The 26411-nt window shown below is 46.3% G+C and overlaps 1 protein-coding gene across 1 annotated transcript in view; it reads left to right on the top strand.

Annotated features, from left to right (window-relative positions):
* The window catches only part of KPNA4 (karyopherin subunit alpha 4), a 107249-nt gene that overhangs the window by 50667 nt on the left and 30171 nt on the right, over window positions 1-26411 (top strand). The window contains exons 9-11 of the mRNA XM_033958596.1: window positions 14357-14526; window positions 18582-18626; window positions 25977-26108. Coding sequence (XP_033814487.1) covers window positions 14357-14526; window positions 18582-18626; window positions 25977-26108 — 347 coding nt within the window. The remainder of the gene's footprint in view (window positions 1-14356; window positions 14527-18581; window positions 18627-25976; window positions 26109-26411) is intronic.

Below are 26411 nucleotides of genomic sequence, written 5' to 3'. Positions count from 1 at the left end.
TCAAGTGGTTCCAGGAAGACTTCAAGCCAATCAAGGTTTTCATAATATCCTAAATATGCATAAGAAACTAATGTGCACTACCTTCGGTTACATGCAGATTTATTTTATGCATATGTTGTAGATATCCTGACTGACTTGGGGGGCAGGACATTTGGGGGCCACTGATCTTGTTTGTTAATTAATAGTTCTCTTGGTTACAAGTTGATCTAACCTCTTTCTTTCTTTCTTTTTTTTAATCAAAGCTTTATTGAAATTTTAAACATACAGTACCAATACTTCACATTATATCATCATACAAGACATACCCCAGAAACAGATGCCCAAAACCCCCTACCCCAGATCCAACCTATTTCCACATAGCTAGCGGCCTGTATTTTCTTCTGCTATGCTCAGGCTGGGCTGCAGCTTTAGCTGTTTCTGTTCAGGAGACTGCAGCGGCAGATCCGGACCTTGCGGGTCATTTATTCCCCGGATTGGAGGATCCGGATTGGGATACTGGATCTGTGAATCCCTTAGGAGCTCCGGATCCTGGAGAAGTCCCAACTGTAGTGCACTTGTTTAAAGTTGTGGAACTCCCTGACTTGATTGCTGAATCTTTACAGGAATTGGGCTTTGATGACAAGCCCACTACTGCCTCTTCCACTTCTCTGTGGCTCTGCAGTACATGCGCCCAATCTGCCATTTTTCCCTGGCATCCGGATTTGAATTTCTGAGTCGCACACAGTTTGACTCTCTGGAAGCTCCCTTGCGCAGTGCTCGGGTCCTGTGTTTGTATCCTCTGGCGCAGGAATGTCAGCAGCTGCTGGGACAACCCAAGGTAGTTTCCTTGGTGGCCCAGGTGACCCAGCACACTTAGTGACGGGGGCGTTATGTTAAAAGATATGCAAGGAACTGGAAGGGGCTATAGTTGAACTGCTTCATATAATAGCCAATCTGTCGATCAAATCGGGAAGGATTCCGAAAGACTGGAAAGTGGCGAAAGTCACGCCAATCTTCAAGAAAGATTTGAGGGGGAGATCCGGGAAACTACAGACCGGCAAGTCTGACCTCGGTACCGGGAAAGATGGTAAAGGCGCTGATAAAGGACCGCATCATTGATCACTTTGACGGACACGATCTGATGAGGAGCAGCCAGCACGGCTTCAGCAAGGGAAGATCTTGCTTGATGAACTTGCTGCACTTCTTCGAGGGAGTAAACAGGAAGATAGGCAAGGTCAACATTGTATATCTGGATTTTCAGAAGGCGTTCGACAAGGTCCCGCATGAACGACTGCTTCCAAAAATTGTGAGCCATGGAATTGAGGGTGAAATACTCATGTGGATTAAAAACTGGTTGGCGGATAGGAAACAGAGAGTGGAGGTAAATGGACAGTACTCAGACTGGAAAAGCGTGGAGTGCCGCAGGGTTCTTTGCTTGGACCTGTGCTCTTCAACATATTTATAAATAACCTGGAAATTGGTACGACAAGCGAAGTGATTAAATTTGTGGACGATACAAAGTTATTCAGAGTAGTGAAGACGCAGAAGGATTGCGAAGGCCTGCAAATGACAAACACACTCGAGAAATGGGCCGCGACATGGCAAATGAGGTTTAACGTGGATAAGTGTAAAGTGATGCATGTCGGTAACAAAAATCTTATACATGAATGCAGGATATCTGGTGCAGTACTCGGAGAGACCCCCCAAGAAAGAGACTTGGGAGTATTGGTTGACAAGTCAATGAAGCCATCCATGCAATGTGTGGTGGCGGCGGCGGCGAAAAGGGCGAACAGAATGCTAGGAATGATTAAGAAGGGGATCACGAGCAGATTGGAGAAACAGAAACATACAGTGTGACGGCAGAAAAGGGCCTGCGGCCCAACAAGTCTGCCCACTCAAGATTTGCCTCTCCCATGAGTCCGTTTTTTAAGCATGACTCTGTAGCAACCCCACTTGTTTGCCCTAATGTCTCTTGAAGTCGAGCATGTTACTGGCCTTGACCACTTGGCATGGAAGACCATTCCATCGATCAATCACCCTTTCAGTGAAGAAGTATTTCCTGGTGTCCCCATGAAATCTTCCCCCTTTAAGTTTTAGCGGATGCCCTCTTGTCGCCGTGGGACCCTTAAGAAAAAACATTTCCTCCTCCACTTCAGTGCGGCCCGTGATGTATTTAAATGTTTCTATCATGTCCCCCCTCTTTCTGCGCTCCTCGAGAGAATATAGGCGCAGTCTGGTCAGACGTTCCTCATAAGGGAGATCCCTAAGTCCCGAGACCATCCTAGTGGCCATTCTCTGGATCGACTCCAGTCTCTTCACATCTTTCCGATAATGGGGCCTCCAGAACTGGACACAGTGCTCCAGGTGAGGTCTCACCATGGATCTGTACAATGGCAGTATGACTTCAGGTTATCATGCTACTGTACCAGGCCATGGTATGCCCCCACCTGGAATACTGCATCCATCTCTGGTTGCGGTACATGAAGAAGGAAACGGTACTGCTCAAAAGGGTCCAGAGAAGAGTGACTAAAATGGTTAAGGGGCTGGAGGAGTTGCCGTACAGTGAGAGATTAAAGAAACTGTCCTCTTCTCCCTTGAAAAGAGGAGACTGAGAGGGGACATGATTGAAACATTCAAGATAATGAAGGGAATAGACTTAGTAGATAGACACAGGTTGTTCACCTTCTCTAAGGAAGGGAGAATGAGAGGGCACTCTCTAAAGCTAAAAGGGGATAGATTCCGTACAAACATAAGGAAGTTCTCTACCCAGAGAGTGGTAGAAAACTGGAATGCTCTTCTTGAGGCTGTTATAGGGGAAAACACCCTCCAGGGATTCAAGATAAAGTTAAACAAGTTCCTGCTGAACCAGATCTTATGCAGGTAAGGCTAGTCTCGGAGCACTAGTCTTTGACCTAAGAGCTGCCGCGTGAGCGGACTGCTGGGCACGATGGACCCAGCAGTGGCAATTCATATGTTCTTATCACCGGGTGAATGTGATCCTCAGGAAAATTTTGAAACGACTAATTTAGGTGCCAAAGCTGCTGTGGCTGTCATTTGTGGCATGTGCCTGTATGGCTTGGCTGCATATGATAGAGACTGAGGCAGTTGATCCTCCTCCTCAGCTTCTTATGGCTGGGACGTACTACTTGGCAGATGGCTTATATGACCTTGTGAGAGTACTGGCAAAGGTCTCAGCCTATTCGATATCGGCCCACTGAATGCTCTGGGTTTGGCAGTGGGCTGGAGATTCCACCTCCAAGGCAACCCTGGCTCGTCTGCCTTTTAAGGGGCAGTTATTGTTTGGCAAAGGGTTGGATGATCTCATGGATGCTGTGATGGACCGTCGCCCAAAGTCTCTGCCAAATAGGGCCAGACCTAAGGGGCCCGGGCATGCTACTTTTTGTGGCTACAGAAGAAACTTTTGAGAATATTTACAGTTTTCTCCATACTTATCGCAGAGATCTTCACGAGGCTTCAGAGGTCGATTTGTGGGCTAAAGACGTTCCCAGCCTGCGGCCACCCGCCAAGTCTGCCCTGCCAGCAAGACACAATGACACCAGGAAGCTGGGGCTCCCTCTACAGATAGGGGGGTCGGCTATCTGAGATTTTGCCTGCCTGGTTGAGCATTACAGCAGTCCAGTGGGTCTGGGAAACTGTTCAGGCTGCAAACTGGAACTCATCCAACCCCTGTTGGCTTGGTTTGTGACCTCTCCTTCAGGGGGTGGGGGGGGGGGGGGGGAAGAAAGCATGCAGAGTCCAAGCTACGGTTCAGCACTTGCTTGGATATTCAAGCAATAGAGCCAGTGCCAAGCGATTATTCGGGCTTAGACAGATAGATACTCTGTTTACTTTATTGTGCCAAAGAAAGGGTCGGAAGATTGGAGACCTGTTCCAGATCTGAAACATGTGAATGCGGCTCTCAAGATTCCTTGGTTCTGAAGTCGGTCATTGCAGCGGTGTCTCCGGGGGAGTTTATGGCCTCCTTGGATTTTATGGATCCTCATTTTTCCAGTGCACCGCAAATTTCTAAGGTTTCCTGTGCTGGGTCAGCTTTATCAGTTTTTCAGCTCTGCCTTTTGGCCTGGCACTAGCACCCTGGATTTCCACCAAAATGATGGTAGTAGCAGCTCATCTGAGGAAGATGGGATTGCAAGTTCACCTGTATCTGGTCGACTGGTTGATCAGAGCACCTTCGTTGGCAGAGGGGCGTTCTACGGTGGAAAGAGTGCTCTGGGTACTGGAATCCTTGGGCTGGATTGTCAACTTCAGGAAGAGCCATCTGATGCCCACACACTCCCATTTGTTCCAACTACTACCTAATGTATATGAGATAACCCTCTGGAAATCACTGTATTCTTAAAAAGCAGCTTATACTCAAATCTTGTAACTATTACTTATCCCAGGACAAGCAGGCAGCATATTCTTGACTGATGGGTGACGGCACCGACGGAGCCCCGGTACGGACAATTTTAGAGTGATTGCACTCTAAGAACTTGGAAAGTTCTAGTAGGCCGCACCGCGCACGCGCGAGTGCCTTCCCGCCCGACAGAGGCGCGCGGTCCCCAGTTTCTTAGTTTCCGCGGAGCTAAGAAGATGCATTTTCAACGGCTGTTGAAACCTTTTTTCTCTTTTCGCCTTCTCGCTCGCGTAAACTGTTTTGGAAATATATTTCCCCTTTTTTCTTCTTATTTTCTTAAAAAAAAAAAACCTTTTCTTTTTTTCTTCTTTTTTCGGGTTCGCCCCGGCGGGGCCTGCTGCCACCATCGAGGCCTCGGCCTTCGATTTGGCAGAAGCCGTCTTTACGTTCATGCCCCCCCAACCCGGATTTAAGAAGTGCCAGCGGTGCGCGAGGCCCATTTCTCTCACTGACCCGCACAACTGGTGTTTACAGTGCCTGGGTCCTGACCATCGAGCGTCCACCTGCACCCGCTGTGCCACTCTCAAAAAGAGAACCTTAAAAAACCGCCAGATCCAGCAGCGGTTATTATTTGGTACCGATATGTCGGATTCGGCGGCACCGGCTCCGACTTCGGCTCCGACCCAGTCGGCACATACCTCATCGACACCGCGCGATACTGCGCCGGCGTCGCATCCCTCAGGTAAGCCGGCTAAGAAGCCCTCCCCGCTGGAGCGTCCTCCGGTCTCAGTAGCAGCGAGTCCAGTCCTGCCGACCTCGAGGCGCCCGCGGAAGCGCTCCACTCCGATTGAGGTCAGCCCCTCGACCTCGGGTTCCTCTTCAGAGTGTAGAGCGGCACCGAAAGTACCGCAGAAGAAAAAGGCGGTACTGGTGCCTTCCCTGGACGAGCGAATTGCTGCCGTCCTGCAGGCTCAGCTCAAGGAGCAGTTACAGCAGCTCCTTCCTGCTCTTTTGCAACTGAGCCTTCCAGTCCCGGTCCGGTCTGAGCCACCGGTACCGGCAGTGGAACAGCCTCTTTTATCGGCATCCACTCTGTCGGTACCGGTGCATTCGGCTTCATCAGTATCCATGCCGACATTAGCGCCGGAACCTAGGTCTTTACACCAGGCTGTGCAAACTTCAGCACCGACACAGCCTATCACATCTCCCGGTACCGTTTTCCAGAGGTCGGGTAAGTCGATTCGCAAAACTCGACACCTAGAACCCTCCACACCAGAATCCCGGGACCGCAGCTTTCAAGTAAGGGACCCTGATCTGTGGGGTGACTCAGAGGAGCCTCTTCTTTCTGAGGGGGAGTGTTCATCGGGGGATGAGGATCCTTCTCTTTTAGATCCATCCTCTAAGCCTGATGCAACCTCTTTCACCTCTTTTCTTAAAGAGATGTGTGACTCCCTCTCTATTCCCTTGGAGGCTGAATCCAAAAAATCCAAAGCATTCCTCGATGCGTTGGATTTTGACCAGCCTCCAAGGGAATTTCTGAAATTGCCTCTCCATGATATACTACGAGAGACTTCCTACAAAAATTTGGAGACACCTTTGACTGTCCCAGGAGCTCCCCGCAAACTGGACTCCTTATATAAGGTCATACCTATTCCGGGCTTTGACAAACCACAGCTCCCTCATGAATCTCTTTTGGTGGAGTCTACTTTAAAGAAATCCACGGGAGCTAGTGTATACGCCTCTGTCCCTCCTGGCAGAGAAGGTAAGGCCATGGATAAGTTTGGCAAAAGGTTATATCAGAATGCGATGCTGGCTAATAGATCAGGGAATTATGCTTTCCACTTTTCATTCTACCTTAAGCATCTCATTCAGAATTTGTCCACCTTTGAAAAATACCTCCCTGACCGAAAAAGATCTGCCTTTCGCCAAACTTCTTCATCGCTCTTACAACTTCGCAAGTTCATGGTTAGGTCGATCTATGACACCTTTGAGCTGACCTCTAGAGCCACGGCTATGTCAGTGGCCATGTGTCGACTGGCTTGGCTCAGAGTTTCAGAACTTGATGTCAATCATCAAGATCGACTGGCTAATGCACCTTGCCTGGGGGATGAGCTGTTTGGGGAATCCATGGACTCCACTACCCAAAAGCTCTCGGCTCATGAGACTAGGTGGGATACTCTCCTCAAAACAAAAAAGAAGACCCCACCCACCAGGCCCTTCCGCCAGCAATCGGCCTACCAACGTCGATTTGTGGCTCGTCCTCTGCCACCGGCTCCTCAACAACCCAGGCGTCAGAGGCAACAACAGAGGCAAAACGCTAGACCAGCTCAGCAGCAACAGCAAGTGAAGTCTCCTCCTCCACAAAAATCCTCACAACCCTTTTGACTTGATTCTCCAGGACATAGCCAGTATCCCACCATCTACTCATCTTCTGCTGCCCATAGGAGGACGTCTTACTCATTTCATAAGCCGTTGGGAAACCATCACCTCGGATCAGTGGGTCCTCAACATCATCCGCCACGGCTACTCTCTCAACTTTCAGACTCTTCCTGCCCACGGTCTACCAAAAGAGTCTGCTTTGAACACTCCTCAGTCTTCCCTACTTCTTCAAGAGGTTCAATCCCTCCTCCTTCTGAACGCCATAGAGGAGGTTCCTCTAGATCAGCAGGGACAGGGATTCTACTCTCGTTATTTTCTAGTCCCCAAAAAAACAGGAGATCTCAGACCCATCCTAGATCTTCGCGATCTCAACAAATGCTTGGTCAAAGAGAAATTCAGAATGCTTTCTCTGGCCACTCTTTACCCTCTTCTCACTCAAGGTGACTGGCTATGCTCCCTCGATCTCAAAGAGGCATATACTCACATACCGGTCAATCTGGCCTCCAGACAGTACCTCCACTTCATGATCCATCATTGTCATTACCAATACAAGGTGCTGCCCTTCGGTCTTGCCTCCTCTCCAAGAGTATTCACCAAATGTCTGATTGTGGTGGCTGCCTTTCTACGCTCTCACCACCTTCAAGTCTTTCCTTATCTGGACGATTGGTTAATCAAGGCCAATTCATCTCAGACAGTACTTCTGGCCACCAACCAAACCATTCTGTTTCTACAACTTCTGGGGTTCGAGATCAATCTACCCAAATCTCATCTCATCCCCACTCAGAGACTTCAATTCATTGGAGCGGTGTTGGACACAGTCCTCATGAGAGCGTTCCTGCCGTCCAACCGTCTTCACACTCTTCAGTCTCTATGTCAGCAGGTGCTTCCACAACGTTCCATCTCTGCCAAGCAAATGATGATACTCTTGGGTCACATGGCCTCCACAGTTCATGTCACACCCTTCGCACGTCTTCACCTGCGCACTCCTCAATGGACCCTAGCTACCCAGTGGTCCCAAGCGACGGATCCCTGCTCACGACACATATCTGTGACATCGTCTCTTCGTCAGTCTCTACAATTGTGGTTGATATCCTCAAATCTCTCCAGAGGTCTTCTGTTCCATCTACCTCCTCATCAACTTATCATCACTTCCGACGCTTCCCCTTACGCCTGGGGAGCTCATTTGAACGAATTCCAAACTCAAGGTCTTTGGACAGCCCAAGAAATGAAGCATCACATCAATTTCCTGGAACTCAGAGCGATGTTTTATGCCCTCAAGGCCTTCCAACATCTTCTCTTTCCTCAAGTCCTCCTGCTGTGCACAGACAATCAAGTTGCAATGTATTACATCAACAAGCAGGGTGGGACAGGCTCTCGCCTCTTGTGCCAGGAAGCCCAGAAGATTTGGGCTTGGGCCACAGATCACCAACTCTTCCTGAAGGCGATCTACATTCAGGGAGAGCAGAATTCCTTGGCGGACAAACTCAGCAGAATTCTCCAGCCTCACGAGTGGACTCTCGATCCTTTAACTCTACAGTCTATCTTCGCTCAGTGGGGCACTCCTCAGATAGACCTTGTTCCGCCACTAATTTCTGACAAGTGGGATGATCAGTGACACTCAGAAAAGCACACAGACAATATAAAGCATAAACAATAACACTTTATTATACACATATAAGAATTAAATATAAATTATCCTCACCTTGACCCCAGACCATCCTCACCATTGGGAACCCCTACAATAGATAGATGGATAGACCAAAGGACTGTCCCGTGAGACGTGGCCAAACGTCATGGATTCTACTGTCAGGGTCAGAATCCCGGTCTTATATAGGATGCACACTGCGGAGTTCATAGTAAAAGCATAAACAGCTGGTCCTGCTGTTACAATTAGTCCTGCTCTTTTGCTCTGTGTTTTGACAACACCCAGGTCAGGATGTCAGAAGGAGGTGTTTGCAGTAATTGTTTTCCCATGAGACTGGTTTCACTGTCCCTTTGAAGATCAAGGAGGTTAGGATGTTCACTGTCCCTTTTTTTTGATGTAGTTTCCCATCTGTCTTTACTGATGTTAATTGAGCGGCAAGGAGGTCAAAGAGGTCAGGATCTCAAATAAGCAAGGAGGTGTTGCAGTTTATTGTCTCTTTGATGCTATCCAGTTGTCACTCAAATAAAGGAAGTCAGGATAGGTGTTGCACTGTCTCTTTGATGCTATCAAGAAGGTGTTACAGAGGCCATCTGTCTTTACTTATCCTTTTGGTGTGGTCAAGGAAGTCAGATCAAAGAGGTCAGGATCTCAAATAAGCAAGGTTATTGTAGAGACCATCTGGTATTACTTTTCTTTGGGGGTCAGGAGTTCAGGTCAGCAGACTTGAGAATACATATTAGTAAACAAAATTATCAGTAATATGCTGGGGCATAACAGACCTCTTTGCAGCTCCTCACAATCACCAGCTGCCCCTCTTCTGCTCCAGACTCTACTCTCCTCACCGTCTGACAGCGGATGCATTTCTCCTGGATTGGTCCAATCTGTTCCTGTATGCTTTCCCTCCGCTACCTCTCATGTTACGAACCTTGTTCAAGCTCAAGAGGGAGCAGGCCACCATGATTCTCATCGCTCCACGATGGCCCAGACAACATTGGTTCTCCCTTCTACTTCAACTCAGTTCCAGGGAGCCTATTCTTCTTCCATTGTTTCCTTCTCTGCTTACACAGCATCAGGAGACCCTTCTGCATCCCAACCTACAGTCTCTGCACCTGACAGCTTGGTATCTCTCGGGCTGACTCCGAATGATACTTTGTTGTCTCAGCCCGTTTGTTCTATTCTGGATGCCTCCAGGAAACCTGCAACTCTGCAATGTTATCATCAGAAGTGGACAAGATTTTCTTCCTGGTGTCTTCTTCATCATCATAATCCTACGTCCCTTGCAGTGGAGACTTTGTTGGATTACCTTCTTTCTTTGTCTGACTCTGGTCTCAAATCTACTTCCGTCAGAGTCCACCTCAGTGCTATTGCTGCTTTTCATGAGCCAGTTCATGGGAAACACCTTTCAGCTCATCCCTTGGTTTCCAGGTTCATGCGGGGTCTTTTCAATGTGAAACCACCTCTTAAAGCACCCCCTGTAGTCTGGGATCTCAATGTGGTTCTCTCCGCCTTAATGAAGCCTCCGTTTGAACCTTTGGCTAAGACTCCTTTCAAGTTTCTCACGTGGAAAGTGGTCTTCCTTATTGCTCTAACCTCTGCCAGGAGGGTCAGTGAGCTACATGCACTAGTTGCGGATCCACCTTTTACAGTCTTTCATCATGACAAGGTGGTTCTGCGTACACATCCAAAGTTTCTCCCTAAGGTTGTCTCTGAATTCCATCTCAACCAATCCATTGTTCTGCCTGTCTTCTTTCCGAAACCTCACTCTCATTCTGGAGAACAGGCTCTACATACTTTGGACTGTAAGAGGGCTCTAGCTTACTATTTAGAGCGTACTAAGCCCCACAGATCAGCTCCCCAACTCTTTCTGTCCTTTGATCCGAATAAATTGGGACGTCCTGTTTCTAAACGTATGTTGTCTAATTGGCTTGCAGCGTGCATTTCATTCTGTTATGCTCAGACCGGACTGACACTGGAAGGTTCTGTCACGGCCCATAGGGTTAGAGCTATGTCAGCATCTGTAGCTTTCCTCCGTTCCACACCGATTGAGGAAATCTGCAAGGCTGCTACTTGGTCCTCAGTTCATACTTTTACATCTCATTATTGTCTGGATGCATTCTCCAGACGGGATGGACACTTCGGCCAATCTGTTTTGCAAAATTTGTTTTCCTAATGGCCAACCTTCCCTCCATCCCTCTTTTTGTTAGCTTAGAGGTCACCCATCAGTCAAGAATATGCTGCCTGCTTGTCCTGGGATAAAGCACAGTTACTTACCGTAGCAGGTGTTATCCAGGGACAGCAGGCAGATATTCTTGTGTCCCACCCACCTCCCCGGGTTGGCTTCTTAGCTGGCTTATCCTAACTGGGGACCGCGCGCCTCTGTCGGGCGGGAAGGTACTCGCGCGTGCGCGGTGCGGCCTACTAGAACTTTCCAAGTTCTTAGAGTGCAATCACTCTAAAATTGTCCGTATCGGGGCTCCATCGGTGCCATCACCCATCAGTCAAGAATATCTGCCTGCTGTCCCTGGATAACACCTGTTACGGTAAGTAACTGTGCTATTTACGCTGTCCATTCAGGGGACAATTTTCAGCAGACCACACAGCTGCCAGGTACATGGGCACTTTTATAGCACAAATTTATGCAAGTTAATTTTTAAAAAGTGAAACAATGGGTTGGGACAGTTTCCCTTTGAAAACCAATTAGCATAAAGTACATGTTATAAACACGGCATTTCCCTTACAACAGCAGGAACTGGACCACACAGGTATGTATGATGGAGACAGTTATTACCAACTGCAGGGTATACGTGGTGTAAGGGAGGTCTTGGTGCTTTTTGGATGTAGGATCTAGGAGAAGGACTGGGACCTCTGAATTCATCATCATCTTGATGTTAATGCAGTTCTGCCAGATAGCTTTTCCCCCTTCACCTCATGCTGCCATCTTTCTGCCAGATGTGAGCTTTGCCCTCACATTTCTATGCTTCTTAAAAGTTACAACAGCTATTACAAATTTCAACTATTAAAATATATACCTGAAGTATTTACTTTCCTAGGCCATTATTTTCCAGCTCTTAATGTACAGTATTTTCAACTACAGTGGTGCCTCGCATAACGGACGCCTCGCACAGCGAACGCTGCGCACAACGAACTTTATGTCTTGATCCGTACAACGAACTTCGTTTCACACAACGAAGTCGCCCGAGCTGCATCCTTCCGCGCAGGCACTGCGCTTAACTGCCCTCTCTCCGCCTGGTTCCCTCTTGCCCCCCCGACTCCCCGACACGATCGGGGCAAGAGGGAGCTCAAGCCCTCTTGCCCCCCCCCGACTCCCCGACACGATCGGGGCAAGAGGGAGCTCAAGCCCTCTTGCCCCCCCGACTCCCCGACACGATCGGGGCAAGAGGGAGCTCAAGCCCTCTTGCCCCCCCGACTCCCCGACACGATCGGGGCAAGAGGGAGCTCAAGCCCTCTTGCCCCCCCCCGACTCCCCGACACGATCGGGGCAAGAGGGAGCTCAAGCCCTCTTGCCCCCCCGACTCCCCGACACGATCGGGGCAAGAGGGAGCTCAAGCCCTCTTGCCCCCCCGACTCCCCGACACGATCGGGGCAAAAGGGAGCCCAAGCCCTCTTGCCCCGCCGATTCCCCAACTCCCCGACAATATCGGGCCAGGAGGGAGCCCAAGTCCTCCTGGCCACGGCGACCCCCTAACCCCACCCTGCACTACATTACGGGCAGGAGGGATCCCAGGCCCTCCTGCCCTCGACGCAAACCCCCCCTCCCCCCAACGACCGCCCCCCCCCAAGAACCTCCGACCGCCCCCCCAGCCGACCCGCGACCCCCCTGGCCGACCCCCACGACACCCCCAACCCCCTTCCCCGTACCTTTCTGTAGTTGGCCGGACAGACGGGAGCCAAACCCGCCTGTCCGGCAGGCAGCCATCGACGGAATGAGGCCGGATTGGCCCATCCGTCCCAAAGCTCCGCCTACTGGTGGGGCCTAAGGCGCCTGGGCCAATCAGAATAGGCCCGGGAGCCTTAGGTCCCTCCTGGGGGCAGGGCCTGAGGCACATGGTGGCCCATGTGCCTCAGGCCCCGCCCCCAGGAGGGACCTAAGGCTCCCGGGCCTATTCTGATTGGCCCAGGCGCCTTAGGCCCCACCAGTAGGCGGAGCTTTGGGACGGATGGGCCAATCCGGCCTCATTCCGTCGATGGCTGCCTGCCGGACAGGCGGGTTTGGCTCCCGTCTGTCCGGCCAACTACAGAAAGGTACGGGGAAGGGGGTTGGGGGTGTCGTGGGGGTCGGCCAGGGGGGTCGCGGGTCGGCTGGGGGGGCGGTCGGAGGTTCTTGGGGGGGGCGGTCGTTGGGGGGAGGGGGGGTTTGCGTCGAGGGCAGGAGGGCCTGGGATCCCTCCTGCCCGTAATGTAGTGCAGGGTGGGGTTAGGGGGTCGCCGTGGCCAGGAGGACTTGGGCTCCCTCCTGGCCCGATATTGTCGGGGAGTTGGGGAATCGGCGGGGCAAGAGGGCTTGGGCTCCCTTTTGCCCCGATCGTGTCGGGGAGTCGGGGGGGCAAGAGGGCTTGAGCTCCCTTTTGCCCCGATCGTGTCGGGGAGTCGGGGGGGCAAGAGGGCTTGAGCTCCCTCTTGCCCCGATCGTGTCGGGGAGTCGGGGGGGCAAGAGGGCTTGAGCTCCCTCTTGCCCCGATCGTGTCGGGGAGTCGGGGGGGGGCAAGAGGGCTTGAGCTCCCTCTTGCCCCGATCGTGTCGGGGGTGCCAGGGACCACACGGAGTCACCCACCGTACCACCCGATTCGGGTAAGCGCAGGTATCGGTGGGTGGCTTATTTGCGGGGGGGTGCCTTATTTTACATTTTTTTCTAAAAAGGGGGGGCTGTCTTATTTGATGGCCCTGCCTTATCGGGGAAACACGGTAGAAAAAAAAAAAAATGAACAGTTAAGTCCCAGTTTTTGCCGCTGAGACTCTGCCCTCTCACTGTAAAATTAGACTCTACTTAGTCTGTCTTTAAATTTAAAAAATGTGTGTTGTTTTAAAAAACAATTATGTTTTTAGATGTATCTAAATAAAAATAATAACCAAAAATTTATCTTTTTTTATGTCATCTTAGCATATTTTATGCTACAGAACGAATTATTTTTTTTAACATGTATTGTTATGGGAAAACGCGTTTCACACAACGAACGTTTCACATAACAAACTTGCTCCTGGAACGGATTAAGTTCGTTGTGTGAGGCACCACTGTATTAACAGCATAGAGCAACAGCTAAGTAATTTTGAACTTCAGTGAACATGCAAAGAAATCTAAATGTTCTGGGTAGTGGGTGTAAATTCTGATGTCAGTCTTGTTGGATGTAGATGTAGATGTATTCCCCATTTCAGAAGAACGCACAGGTTTTATTTCAGGACTACCCAGACTGCACTCTCTTGCCAGATGGATGTTTTTCAGTTTGACATGTGTTAGGGCTTTATTGACTATTTGATTGGATTAGTACACATATATGACCAAATAGTGATTTAAATTTGAATACGAATAATCTGGAGTTCTACTGTGCTAAATCCTACTGAAATAAGTGCTTGATCTCTGATTTCACATTGCTTTTTCTATTTGTTATGTTAAAGCTCAGAGTCTATGATTTGTATTTGGCCAAATAATTTTCATTTTTCATATTTGTCCAAATAATAAAATATTCTATTTGGTACAGCTCTTGTTGTATATCAAGGCTTTGTAAAACTAGAGTTTAAATGTATGCATATCTGAAATGCAAATAGTACTGATAAGGTAAGAACCTGAACATAGTTCAAGTTGTAAAGGTTTTCATTTGTTGGTGTTATTTGGTTCTGCAGTTTTTTGGGTTTTTAAAAAATCTGATGTCTTTTAAATCTTTTCGCAATTGAAAACCTCATGAAATAACTGGTACATCTTGTTTCAAAAGGAAAGAGGGAGGGGCCTGCAAGCAACAATTAATGATTGTGTTTTTGTACAGGTGATGGACCCCAGTGCAGGGATTATGTCATAAGCCTTGGAGTTGTGAAGCCACTGCTCTCCTTTATCAGCCCTTCTATTCCCATAACGTTCTTAAGAAATGTTACATGGGTCATGGTCAATTTGTGTCGGCACAAAGATCCTCCACCACCAATGGAAACCATTCAGGAGGTGAATATTTTTTTCTTTGCACCTTTATATAAAACTTGTAGAACAGTCTTTGTATTAACTCCACTGCATGTAAAAGATATCAGCTGTTGGGACTAACATTTTTATCCCAGGACAAGCAGGCAGCATATTCTCTACATGTGGGTGACGTCATCTACGGATCCCCCTAGCGGACGTTCTCGCAAGCAGACTTGCTTGAAGATCTTCAAGCTTGTGAGTGTACCGCGCATGCGCGAGTGCCCCTCCTGCCCGACTCAGGGCATGCATCTCCTCAGCGTGGCCTCAGTTCTAAGTTTTCAACAGAGCCAGAAGCCACTGCTCCCTTGCTCTGCGCGAATTCATAGTGCCTCCTTGCACCGCGGCTTGCTTTATTGTTTTTGGGTGAGTCGCTGTGCGGCGCGTCTTTGTTTTGTTCAAGAACACCCCCAACTTTTTCAATTCTTCGTACTTTTTTTCGACCAGGCTACTGGTTTTTGCCAGGCTGCCTGGCCTTGCGGGGCCGCGGCTATACTTTTTCCTATGTCCTGGCCTCTGTCCGGGTTTAAGAACTGCACTAAGTGCGCCCGAGTGATCTCCATCACTGACCCCCATCAAGAATAATTCTAACATGTCTTCTAGTGCTACACTATTTATATTTTAGCTCAACTGAATAGTTTTGTCTTTTTCTGTTGTATTAGTGCTGCTTTTTCCAGCATATTAGTTTTATATTTCAATGTAATTTTGTGCTACCTATTTACAGAAGGAACAATATGCCCAATATCATTCCGTTAGTGATGATACACAATTATGTTGTAATTGGACTCTTTGAAATGCTGTTTTATCTCTGTACTGTACTTGCATTCTACTGTCCCTCAGTGTTAAAAGCATTGTACTAGTCCAAAACCTAATACAAAAAATGTAGACTTCAAAAAAAATATTTGGCTAGTACAGCGTTTGATGCATTTGAAATGTCATTCAGCATATCCACCATATCTGCTATGAGGCATCTTGCTTGGCTGCGAGTCTCTCACATAGTTATCAGTCTTCAAAATTGGTTAGCCAACATCCCTTGTCTCAGTGAAGAGCTCTTCGGCGGCAGGATAGAGGCTCCTGTTTTTGTTTTTTAATCCTTTATAATTTTTAACAACATATACAAGAAAATAAAACTTGTGAGAAATATATTAAAAATAAAGTTACATATTAATCATTCTAAATCAAATGAAAAGTGGAATAATAGTATAGCCTTCCTTAGACCACAACAATGATGATAGGGGGAGTTAAGGACAGAATATATGAGAAGCAAATTTCTTAACAAGGCAAAATCCTTTCTGGAGCTGAAAAAGGAGGCTGCTGTTCATAAACTTACACAGCATGAGCGAATTGGAATTCTTTAACAAGATCTAAAGCTTAGGTGCTCAGGGAGTTGTGTGATGTCTTGGCGGAACCGCTATCCGCGCTCTTCAATCTCTCCCTTAGTACGGGTAACGTCCCGTTGGACTGGAAGACGGCTAACGTCATTCCACTCCACAAGATAGGCTCCAAGATGGAGACGGCAAACTACAGACCGGTGAGTCTCACATCAATAGTGTGCAAACTAATGGAAACTCTAATCAAACGCCAATTGGATACGATCCTGAATGAGGAGAATCTACGGGATCCCCGTCAACATGGATTTACTAAGGGGAGATCCTGCCAATCCAACCTGATCAGCTTCTTTGACTGGATGACGAGGAAGCTGGATGTTGGGGAGTCCCTGGACATCGTATACCTGGACTTCAGTAAAGCATTCGATAGCGTACCACACTGCAGGTTGCTGAGCAAGATGAGTTCTATAGGATTGGGCGACACATTGACGAAATGGGTTGGGAACTGGCTTGGAGGTAGGCTTCAGAGGGTAGTGGTGAACGGCACCCCCTCCGAAATGACGGAGGTAATCAGTGGAGTGCCGCAGGGCTCGGTCCTGGGCCCGATTCTATTCAACATCTTTATAAGAGACTTGGCTGAAGGGCTGCGAGGTAAAATAACATTATTCGCCGATGACGCCAAACTAAGCAATGTAGTGGGCAAAAGCACAACAGACATAAATTCAATGTCCGACAACATGATGCACGACCTACTCCTACTGGAGTGCTGGTCTAGGTCCTGGCAACTCAGCTTCAATGCCAAAAAATGCAAAGACATGCACCTGGGCAGCCAAAATCCATGCAAGACTTACACCCTTAATGGCGAGATCCTAACAAGAACTGAAGCAGAATGAGACTTAGGGGTGATCGTTAGTGAGAACATGAAGACTTCCAATCAAGTGGAGCAAGCTTCATCCAAGGCAAGGTAAATCATAGGTTGCATACGCAGGAGTTTCGTCAGCCGTAAGCCTGAAGTCATTATGCCATTGTATAGATCCATGTTGAGGCCCCACCTGGAATACTGTGCATTTCTGGAGGCTGTATTACCGTAAGAATGTGCTGAGACTGGAGTCGGTCCAGAGAATGGCCACCCGGATGGTCTCGGGACTCAAGGATCTCCCGTACGAGGAATGGCTGGATAAGTTGCAGCTGTACTCACTCGAGGAACGCAGAGAGAGGGGTGACATGATCGAGAAATTCAAGTATTCAAGCATCGAGGTGGAAGAAGATATCTTCTTTTTCAAGGGTCCTGCGGCAACAAGGGGGCATCCGTGGAAAATCAGGGGCGGGAAACTGCACGGGGACACCAGGAAATTCTTTTTCACTGAAAGGGTGGTTGATCGCTGGAATAGTCTTCCACTTCAGGTTATTGAGGCTAGCAGCGTGCCTGATTTTAAGGCCAAATGGGAAAGACACGTGGGATCTATTCACAGAGAAAGGTAGGGGAGGGTCATTGGGGTGGGCAGACTAGATGGGCTGTGGCCATCTATATCTGCCGTCTATTTCTATGTTTCTATCTAAGCCTCCTCAAAAATCTATTTATTCCTATAAGAGATGGTATCCTACAACATCCTCTTCTAAGCCTCCACCATAGAAGAGATAAAAGCAACAGAAACCTCGGAAGCCCCAATCTTTGGCTTCTCAAAAGCCAGCTCAGTCTTTTTGACGTGCTTCTAGAAAATATGGCCAAAAGTTTCTGAACACAGTATTTCAACATGACAAAGTGGCACTCCGCACCCATCCTAAATTCCTCCCAAAAGTAGTCATGGAATTTCACCTGAATCATTCCATTGAACTTTCAGTTTTTTCCCCCTCCCAAAACCTAATTTTCATCCAGAAAAAACAGCTCTTCATACAGTGGTCTGTAAACGTGCCTTGGTTTACTACATACAAAGGAGTAAGCCACACAGAACTTCACCTCAACTGTTCATCTCTTTTGGTCTTAACAGATAGTTCTCTTGGCTACAGGCCAGCCCTATTTCCACATGGCTAGTGGCCTGTATTTCCTTCTGCTGTGCTCAGGCTAGGCCGCAGCTCGAGGGATTTGTTAGCATACAAGGTCCGAATTATGGCAGCATCAGTAGCTTTCTTACGTTCCACTCCCATTGATGAAATTTGCAAAGCAGCTACTTGGTCCTCAATTCACACGTTCACATCTCACTACTGTCTAGAATCCTATTCCAGACAAGATGGTCATTTGGCCAAGCAATATTACAGAATGTATTTTCTTCTTAATGGCCAACACTCCTCCATCCCATTCTAGTAAGCTAGGGAGTCCCACCTGTGAGAATATGCTGCCTGCTTGGCCTAGGATTAAAGTTACTTACTGTAACAGGTATTATCCGGGGACAGCAGGCTGATATTCTCACATACATCCCATCTCCCTTGGTTGGCTTCTTAGCTTGCTTACGGAACTAAGGTACTGTGAGCTGGAATCGGGTGGGAAGGCACTCATACATGCGTGGTGTGGGCAGTCACAAAGTTTGTAAAAACTTAATGCATGCACACTTTTACCACTGTCCGTACTAGGCTCTGTGGATGATATCACCCACATGTGAGAATATTTGCCTGTGGTACCCAGACCTGTTAACGGTAAGTAAATGTGCTTTTTGGATTTTTAATTAGCTTTATTAAAAGTTGATGTCAAACTTAATAACTGTATACTTGCCTCAACAGATTCTTCCAGCCCTTTGTGTTCTAATTCACCACACAGATGTAAATGTAAGTTTTTTGGGGGTTTTCTTTTGTGTGTGTGTGCATTATTTGTTCAGATAGCCATTTTGTGTACAGTCTTAAAATTGGCTGGTATCCAGAACTCAGCATTTTTCTAAGAAAAGGTACACTAATCTCATTTTGACATCTCAAGATGCAATTTCAAAGTGTTAAACATATGACTGCAGTGGAAGAGGAAGATAAGTAGAACAAAATTTTGGATTATGTACATGTGATTTTTCATATCAGAAATTATACTTTTTAAAGGTTCTCTTATAGGGAGAGGACTTGGTATTAGAGAATAAAACTGGGACAAATTTGTCCCCGCAGGAACTCAATTTCCTTATCCCGTCCCTATGAGTTTTGTCACTGTTCCTGTCCTGGCCCCATTCTGCCTTAACCACACAAGAAGCCTAGAACACTTATGATTTTAAAGTATTTGAGGCTTGTGCAGATGAGGACAGAGCTTGCAGAAATAGGTCAAGGACAGGAAAAGAACTCGACAGGAAAATGAGTTCCCACGGGGACGGGGAAAAATTTGTCCCCATGCCATTCTCTACTCAGTATCCCTTAATTATAGGGAAGATATTTTTTCAAAACAATTGATCTAGATATCAGCTGTTTTTACAGATATAAAAATTTGTCTAAACAATCTTTAGCGTATTTCAAGCATTATACTATATGAACTAGAACTGTAGGTAGGCTCTCGTGTAATAAATTTGCTTTCTGTTTTTTAGCTTTTTTAAAAAAAATTTTCTCTCCTTTGTATGTGTTCCTTTTATTACTATTTTTTTGCCATATTTATTTTTCTAGTGCAATGTCTAGTGGTCCTGAACCGTTTTGCATCTGAACCCACAAATTGCTTGCAGAAAACTCATTCATCTTTTCAACTCCACCTCTTTCCAAGGGAGCTGCTCCTGTTCCCCCACCTCCCAAAGCTTGTTTTCTGCAAACAAAGTTGCTCAGAAGTGTTTCTGCTCTGCGGTTTTATTATTTTCAGGTATTTTTCTAAGTGTTTAATTGGAGGCTCGGTGCCCAGAGATTCCAATTTGTTGGGACTTCTGCCTGGGAGAAGACACAGATTTACAGTGCTTAAGTCTGCTTCTAGCAGGATCAGACTTTGGGGACATGCCTGCTTTTGTATTTTTGAAGCTCAGGGGCTGTCCCCTGTGTAGCTGCTCGCATCCCTGATTTATTCAGGAGCTTGATCACAGACTGTAATAGTGGGCTGGCTTCGTGGGCCCCTTCGCATCAAAGTTTTCCAAGGGTTGAGGCTCAGTCTAACCTTGGTCTGACTGGCATCCTGAAGACCAGGTTTGACCTTTTTGATATAGCTTTCAATCCTTAACCCCTCATCTGCCCTCCAACCTAGACAGCTGATTAACCGTTCCCCTTAAGTGTATCCATGACATCTTGTTTGTCTGTCTTGCGTGTTTAGATTGTAAGCTCTTTCTAGCAGGGACTGTTTTCTTACTCTTTGTGACTCTGTATAGCACTGCATGCATCTGGTAGTGCTATAAAAATAATTATTAATAGTAGTAGTAGTTTGTCCAGTGAATCTGAAGCAGTATTTCTGTATTTGTTCCAGCTGAATTCCTGTGCTGAAGCAGGGCAGGCACCACACAGCACAGTGAGCAAGGCTATTATAGCCTACTAGTCTTTAAGCCCGTTACATTAATGGGTGCTAGAATAGATGGTGTGTCTTTCTTTCTCCTTCTCTCTCTCTCCTTGGTCGCTTTCCGTCTGTCTTTCTTTCTGTCTCTCTTTCTTCGGCGGTCCACCACCACACCTTGCCTGCTCCCCCTGTCCAGCAGTAGCCCTTCTCCCTTCCTTTTACCTCCCCCCTGTCCAGCAGCACCTCTTCCTTGCTCCCCTTGTCCAGTAGTAGGCCTCCCTTCCTGTTACCTCCCCTCCTGTCCAGCATCCGGCTTCCTGTCGTTCGCGTCTGTCCTCCTCTTCAAAGCTGCCTGCTGAGGTTCGCGGCCGGTTGTGGCGAACCTTGCAGGCTGCTCTGCACGTCGGTAGCACGTTCCCTCTGACGCGATCCCGTGCGTCAAGAGGGAATGTGCTGCTGAGATGCAGAGTGGCCTGTGATATTCGCTACAGCCGGCTGCAAACCTCAGCAGGCTGCTTTGAAGAGGAGCAGCAGCGGCGGCAGCGGTTGGTGAGTGAGGGCAGGAGGGGAGAGTCGCCAGCATGTTCCCTGCCTCTGTGTTCGAAAATGGAATTTGGCACGGACCCAGAGACCACGGTGGCAGGGATCACGCCGTCCTAAGTGCGCATGCGCGATTAGGGTTTTAGTATAGAAGTTGGGGAAAATTGGGGGGGGAGATCTTCAGAAATCAAATTTGAAGGTTTTTGCTCTCAGAGCATAGGATCCCCCCCCAAAAAAACAAACAAAAAAAAAAAAAACCTTTCCTTGTTTTTGTCCTTCAGGGAATCCTCCACGGGACGCTTTTGGCAAGATTTTGCTGGTAGTGGCCATCTTGGATTTTAAAGTCTTTCTAAAACCTCAATCTACCTCAAAACACCTTGATTTTGCTTAAAGTCAACAGGGATGGACCCCTCTGGCCTCTTACCCCTATATCATTTCAGGTATGTGCTGGCTGGCTGAGGAGCATCCATATTCTACGTGTGGTGGAGTGCGTGGGGGAGGGACAGGATCATGAGGCTCAGCCTCCTCCTTATCCTCCAGGGCTAGGGATCTGCTGGAGTTGTGATCCTATAGGAAGAGACCCTTTCCAGAGCTCTCTGAAGGGTAAGAGCACACATGAGATCTCGCCAACACTCCCTTCTCTTGCTGGTCTCCTCAGATGGGCTCACTTCAGCAATTGCTTCTATGGTTGCCAGCAGTGAAGAGCAGCCTGCAGTGCTAGCAAGGCAGTCTTCTGGACAATGCGGCAGTGGTGGCCTATGTCAACAGGCAAGGAGGCACCAGAAGTGCCCATTGTGTCTAGAAACTCAACTCCTCTTTTGGTAGGCAGAAGCTCATGTGCAGGTGCTCTCGGCCATGCACGTAGCGGGAGTTAAAAAAACCTACTTTCCAGTCAGCAGACACTTGACCTGGGGCAATTGTTTGTCCCACCAGGCATTCAGCACCATATTTCGGTGATGGGGTGCCTCCACAGATGAATCCGATGGCCTCGGCAGTGAACATCAAATTCAAGCCAACGATATAAGTCCGGAAGTGAGGAGTTAGACATATTAATCAAACCGTAGCCAGAGAAAGCTTATTTATTTTGATTTCTATACCGTTGTCCCTAAAGAGTTCAGAACGGGTTTATATGTCCCATGGTTGGTCGTGTCATTTGCAGGATTGCACGTCATCCGGGGTTGATAGTCTTAGCGGCGTCCAATTAGCCTCACAAGTTGTAGTTTGCAGACTTAGTCCATCTCCAGAGGAACGAAAGCCTCGGACTGCTGGTCCAAGTGAAGCTTTTCACTCAAGGACCTATCCCTATCGAGAATCCGGAGCACTTTGGGCTTGGGCTAACAGCATGGCTTTTGAGCGGGTGATCTTGATGGGCAAGGGTTATTCAGGTGTGGTCGTCTCTAGTTTGCTCAGAGCTAAGAGCCATCAGTGATAGCAGCCTGGAAGTCCATTCAGCACTGGGGTGCTGTGGAGGATGTAGAGCTCTTTCAAGCTCCAATTTCAGTAGTCTTGGACTTTTTGCAGGAGGGACTTCAGAAGGGTCTGTTGGTCAGATCACTGAAAGTGTAGATGGTAGGCCCTTCCTGTTTTCCAAGCACAGGAGGACAGAGGCTTCCTGCCTTGTCACCCAGATATTGCCTGGTTCCTTAAAGTGGCTCTTCAATTGTGTCCTCCGGTGCCTCTCCTTTTTCCTTCTTGGAATCTTAACACTGTATTTCAGGGTCTCGGTGGACTTCCATGTGAGCCCTTACAGGAGGTTCCTTTTTGGATCTTACTGTCAAGATGTGTCTGAGTTGCAAGCTCTTTCCTGTAGGGAGCCGTTCTTCAAAATTACTGAAATTTGTCTCAGCATTGCCACATTAATCAGGAAAGCCGTTTGCCTGCTTTCCACCTGCTTGAGTACCTGAATAAATTCATATAAACCGTTCTGAACTGCCCTGGGAGAACGGTATAGAAAAATTGAATAAATAAAAAAAAAAAAAGGTTGAGGAAAAAGGTCAGCGTGTTGCATTTTTGGTTGTCGAGCGAGCTCTACTCAGGTACCTCTAGGTTACCAGTGAGTTTCTTGTATTGGATCACCTTTTTGTGCTGACCAGTCATGACAAGAAAGGAAGGCCGGCGTCTAAAGCCTTTCCAGATGGATTAAGATGGCCATTTTCTCCATGTATGTTAGGTGTGGTAAGCAACTGCTGGTTGCATTAAAAGCTCACTCCACTAGAGTTGCTAACTTATGGGTGGAGACTAGGGCTGTCTTGCCCAAGCAGAAATGTAGAACAGCTACATGGTTTAACCTCCATACCTTTACCAGGTTCTATATAGGGTGGACATAGCTGCTTTCAGGCCCTTGTTTGTGAAGGCAGGCTCAGCGGTCCTGCCCTAGACTCTGGGGTATGCTTTGATATGTTCCTATGGTTCAGGACCACTAGAGACATTGCACTAGAAAGAAAGATTAGGCTCTTACCTCAATAACTTTCTTGTAGATATCTAGTGGTCCTGAAGCCCTGCCCTGTACATAGACTTTACCTGCCTTCTGCCTTGGAAATAATCTGGAGCTAGAGAAATCAGTCTTTCAGGTGAGTGGAGAATATATATATATACACTCACGTATGTGCGTGTGTATATATATACGTGAGTGTATACTCTGCTTCAAGAGTCTGGTGGATAGTGGTACATGCGAGTAGCTGAGAGCTCTGTATAAGATTAGTACTGGATGTTATGTTTTGGGTTTTTTTTCAAATCTTTATTCATTTTAAAAAATACTTACAATAAGTGTAACAGCATTTATAACAATTTAAACTCCAATATAACACTTAATATTCTGTTAAACTCCATATCTGAATTTATCCCCCCTCCCCCCTAATCAATTACATTTTTTAAAATTCAAGAAAACCTACCATAAATCCCATGCCTATACCTTATTTAATGCTCAAATCAAAAAATCCTTCCCCCCCCCCCTCCCGGATGTGCATTTTTAAGGGGAAAAATAATATTCAATCATTACAATATTTTTTAATGGCTCCCAAATCTGAAATTTTCTAAAATTCCCCTGCTGTATGGCTATTGTCCTTTCCATTTTATAAATGTGACATATAGAGAATGTTTTATGTTTGTTACAGAGCAGAAAGAATTGTTCTGTTGGGGATTCTTGCTAGTTCTTTCATTACAGTGCTACTTGATTGCTTTTGTACAAACTGAGGTGACATGAGCAGCTCTCTGGGAAAGGAAGTGGAGATGAGAAGATTGACAATTTTCTTTAAGCAATTTGTGGATTCAGATGTAAAACCCTTCTGTTAAGGACCACTAATCACATCCACAAAGAAGATTATTAAGGTAAGAACCTAATCTGTTTGTGGTTTCTTTTAGAGCTGCAGCTCCTTGCGACTCTGGACAAGTCACTTAACACTCCATTGCCCAGTCACAAGGAGCTGCGATGGGGAAAAAAAATAACATTATTGCACAATTACAATTAAATTTTTAATCGAAATGCAACCCTAACAAAATTTAAAGAATAAAAGGTAATGAAAAGACATACAAAATACAAATTGAAAAATTACAAATTAAAGAATCTAAAAGAGCACGCAGAATAGATATACAGCCTTAGTTTTCACAGCCTAGTCTTTGCGAAGGTTGAGGCTTTAAATCCAAGGCACAATGATTGAGGATTGTGGGGTTTGGAACCCAGGCCTAGATGATCAGTCAGGGATGGGGAAGCTGAGAGAGAATATTCATGTAGAGTTCAGAACTGTCTCACTTTACAATAGCCAAACTTTACTACCACACTATTATCATGAAAATTCTTCCCAACAGTAAACACTCAAACAGTGATTTGTTTTATGGGAGTTCAGAATCCACCATTTCACACGAAATTGGTAGCTGTGGTACTCTTCATAATTCCCTTCACAGTTCAAATAGTCATTACTTTAATTATTCATTTTCAACTTATTAAATTCATTAAAGTAAATTTAACGAAATGACTTATCTTTTCATCCTTATAGGTTCCCCTTCCTGACGCGTTTCGTCAATCTTTATCAAGGTCGGGGGGAACAAAGGACAAGCATAAACTTATTCCATTTCTTACAGCTACCAATTTCATGTGAAATGGTGAATTCTGAACTCCTATAAAACAAATCACTGTTTGAGTGTTTACTGTTGGGAAGAGTCACTTTACAATAGATCAGAGCACATGCAAAATGCCGAGTACTTTTCAGGTTTGAAATAAATGGTCATGTTGACTCATGTTATAGATCTTTCAAAGGAATTTCTATTGAAAGCTTTTCTGGACTGAAAAAATTCACAGATCTATTAAAGAGCAATATGTTTAGTATTGCATGGGTTGCTGTGAATGATATAATTACCTGCTAATTTCTAGAACTTATATTCTGGTATTATAGTATCATAGTTACTGTGCTCTATTGTAGATATGTTTGAATGTCCATGCTATTGTGACATAGGGAGAGATAGGTTTGGTTTGTGTGTGTTTGGTGGGGTGGTTAAATTATTTTCTCTCCCATTTTTCCGGATTTTGTGTGGATTGATTGAATATGGAAGGTATGAGTATTATGGATAGCAAATTAAAATGTTTCACTAGAAAATTTCAAGAGCCATCACATTGTAGTTTTGGTAGGATATGTCCTGTTGCAGAATCAATTTCATCTTGCTCCATTGTATGCCTGGAATAGCTTTCCTGGGTAGATGCCACTTTCCCATTCTCTCTTTAAGCCATGTTCAAATTCTACCTCAGAAAATTAGGTTTTAGATTGCTTTTAAAATTTAGACTGGCTTTTCAGGATCATAGTCTTGATAATACTAACCATGTTTGTTAAAGTACATCTTGAAACATCCTATTTGTGTCTTCGTTAGTTTGTAAGCTCCATGGAGTAAGAACCATATCGTGTGTGTTTGTATTGCACTGCTCATGTCTAGAAATACATAGTAATAGTAGTAAATATATATTTCAGGTCTCCTGTCCAGGGTTTGCAGAGCTCAGGCCCATTCATAGCAGTGATATACTTTCTTCTAAGGCTGGGTACAGGGAGGGCTGCCCTAGATGCTTACAGAAGTGAAAGGAAGCCACATAAGCTGCCTTACATAGGCCTACATGTATGTAACAAGACCTTGTATGACCTCCATAATTGTACTGGACTTCTACATGCTTATTTATATTTATAGCACCTTGTTTCACATGTGTTTATACCTTTGTGTTTTAGATATTGGTGGATACAGTCTGGGCCCTTTCATATCTAACAGATGCTGGTAATGAACAAATTCAGATGGTAATAGATTCTGGAATAGTTCTTAATTTGGTTCCTCTTCTCCGCAACCAAGAAGTTAAAGTACAAGTAAGATTTTTGTTTTGTGTTTGTTTACTTTATGAAAAGCAATTTTCAGACTATTCTGACTTCGTACTCAATGGCCAGGGTAAGGAATTTTATTCTATATTCAGAATAATTAGGAAGGTTTTGAAACTAGAATCTTCTAGTATGCTTATGTAATCAGCTATAATAGACTTATTTGAAATAGGGGCATACTTTGTATATTATGTGGCTTCTGTTTATGTTCTGTATATTTCATGTGTTCAGTTTTGCTCCTCTTTCTTTGAGGAGCTGGACTTCCTTTTTTGATTCATTTTGACCATCCAGTAT

This window comes from Geotrypetes seraphini, chromosome 9, assembly GCF_902459505.1.
Source record: "Geotrypetes seraphini chromosome 9, aGeoSer1.1, whole genome shotgun sequence".
NCBI classification, from domain to species: Eukaryota; Metazoa; Chordata; class Amphibia; order Gymnophiona; family Dermophiidae; genus Geotrypetes; species Geotrypetes seraphini.
Note: the sequence above shows the minus strand (reverse complement) of the source record. Positions and strands in the feature narration are given on the sequence as shown.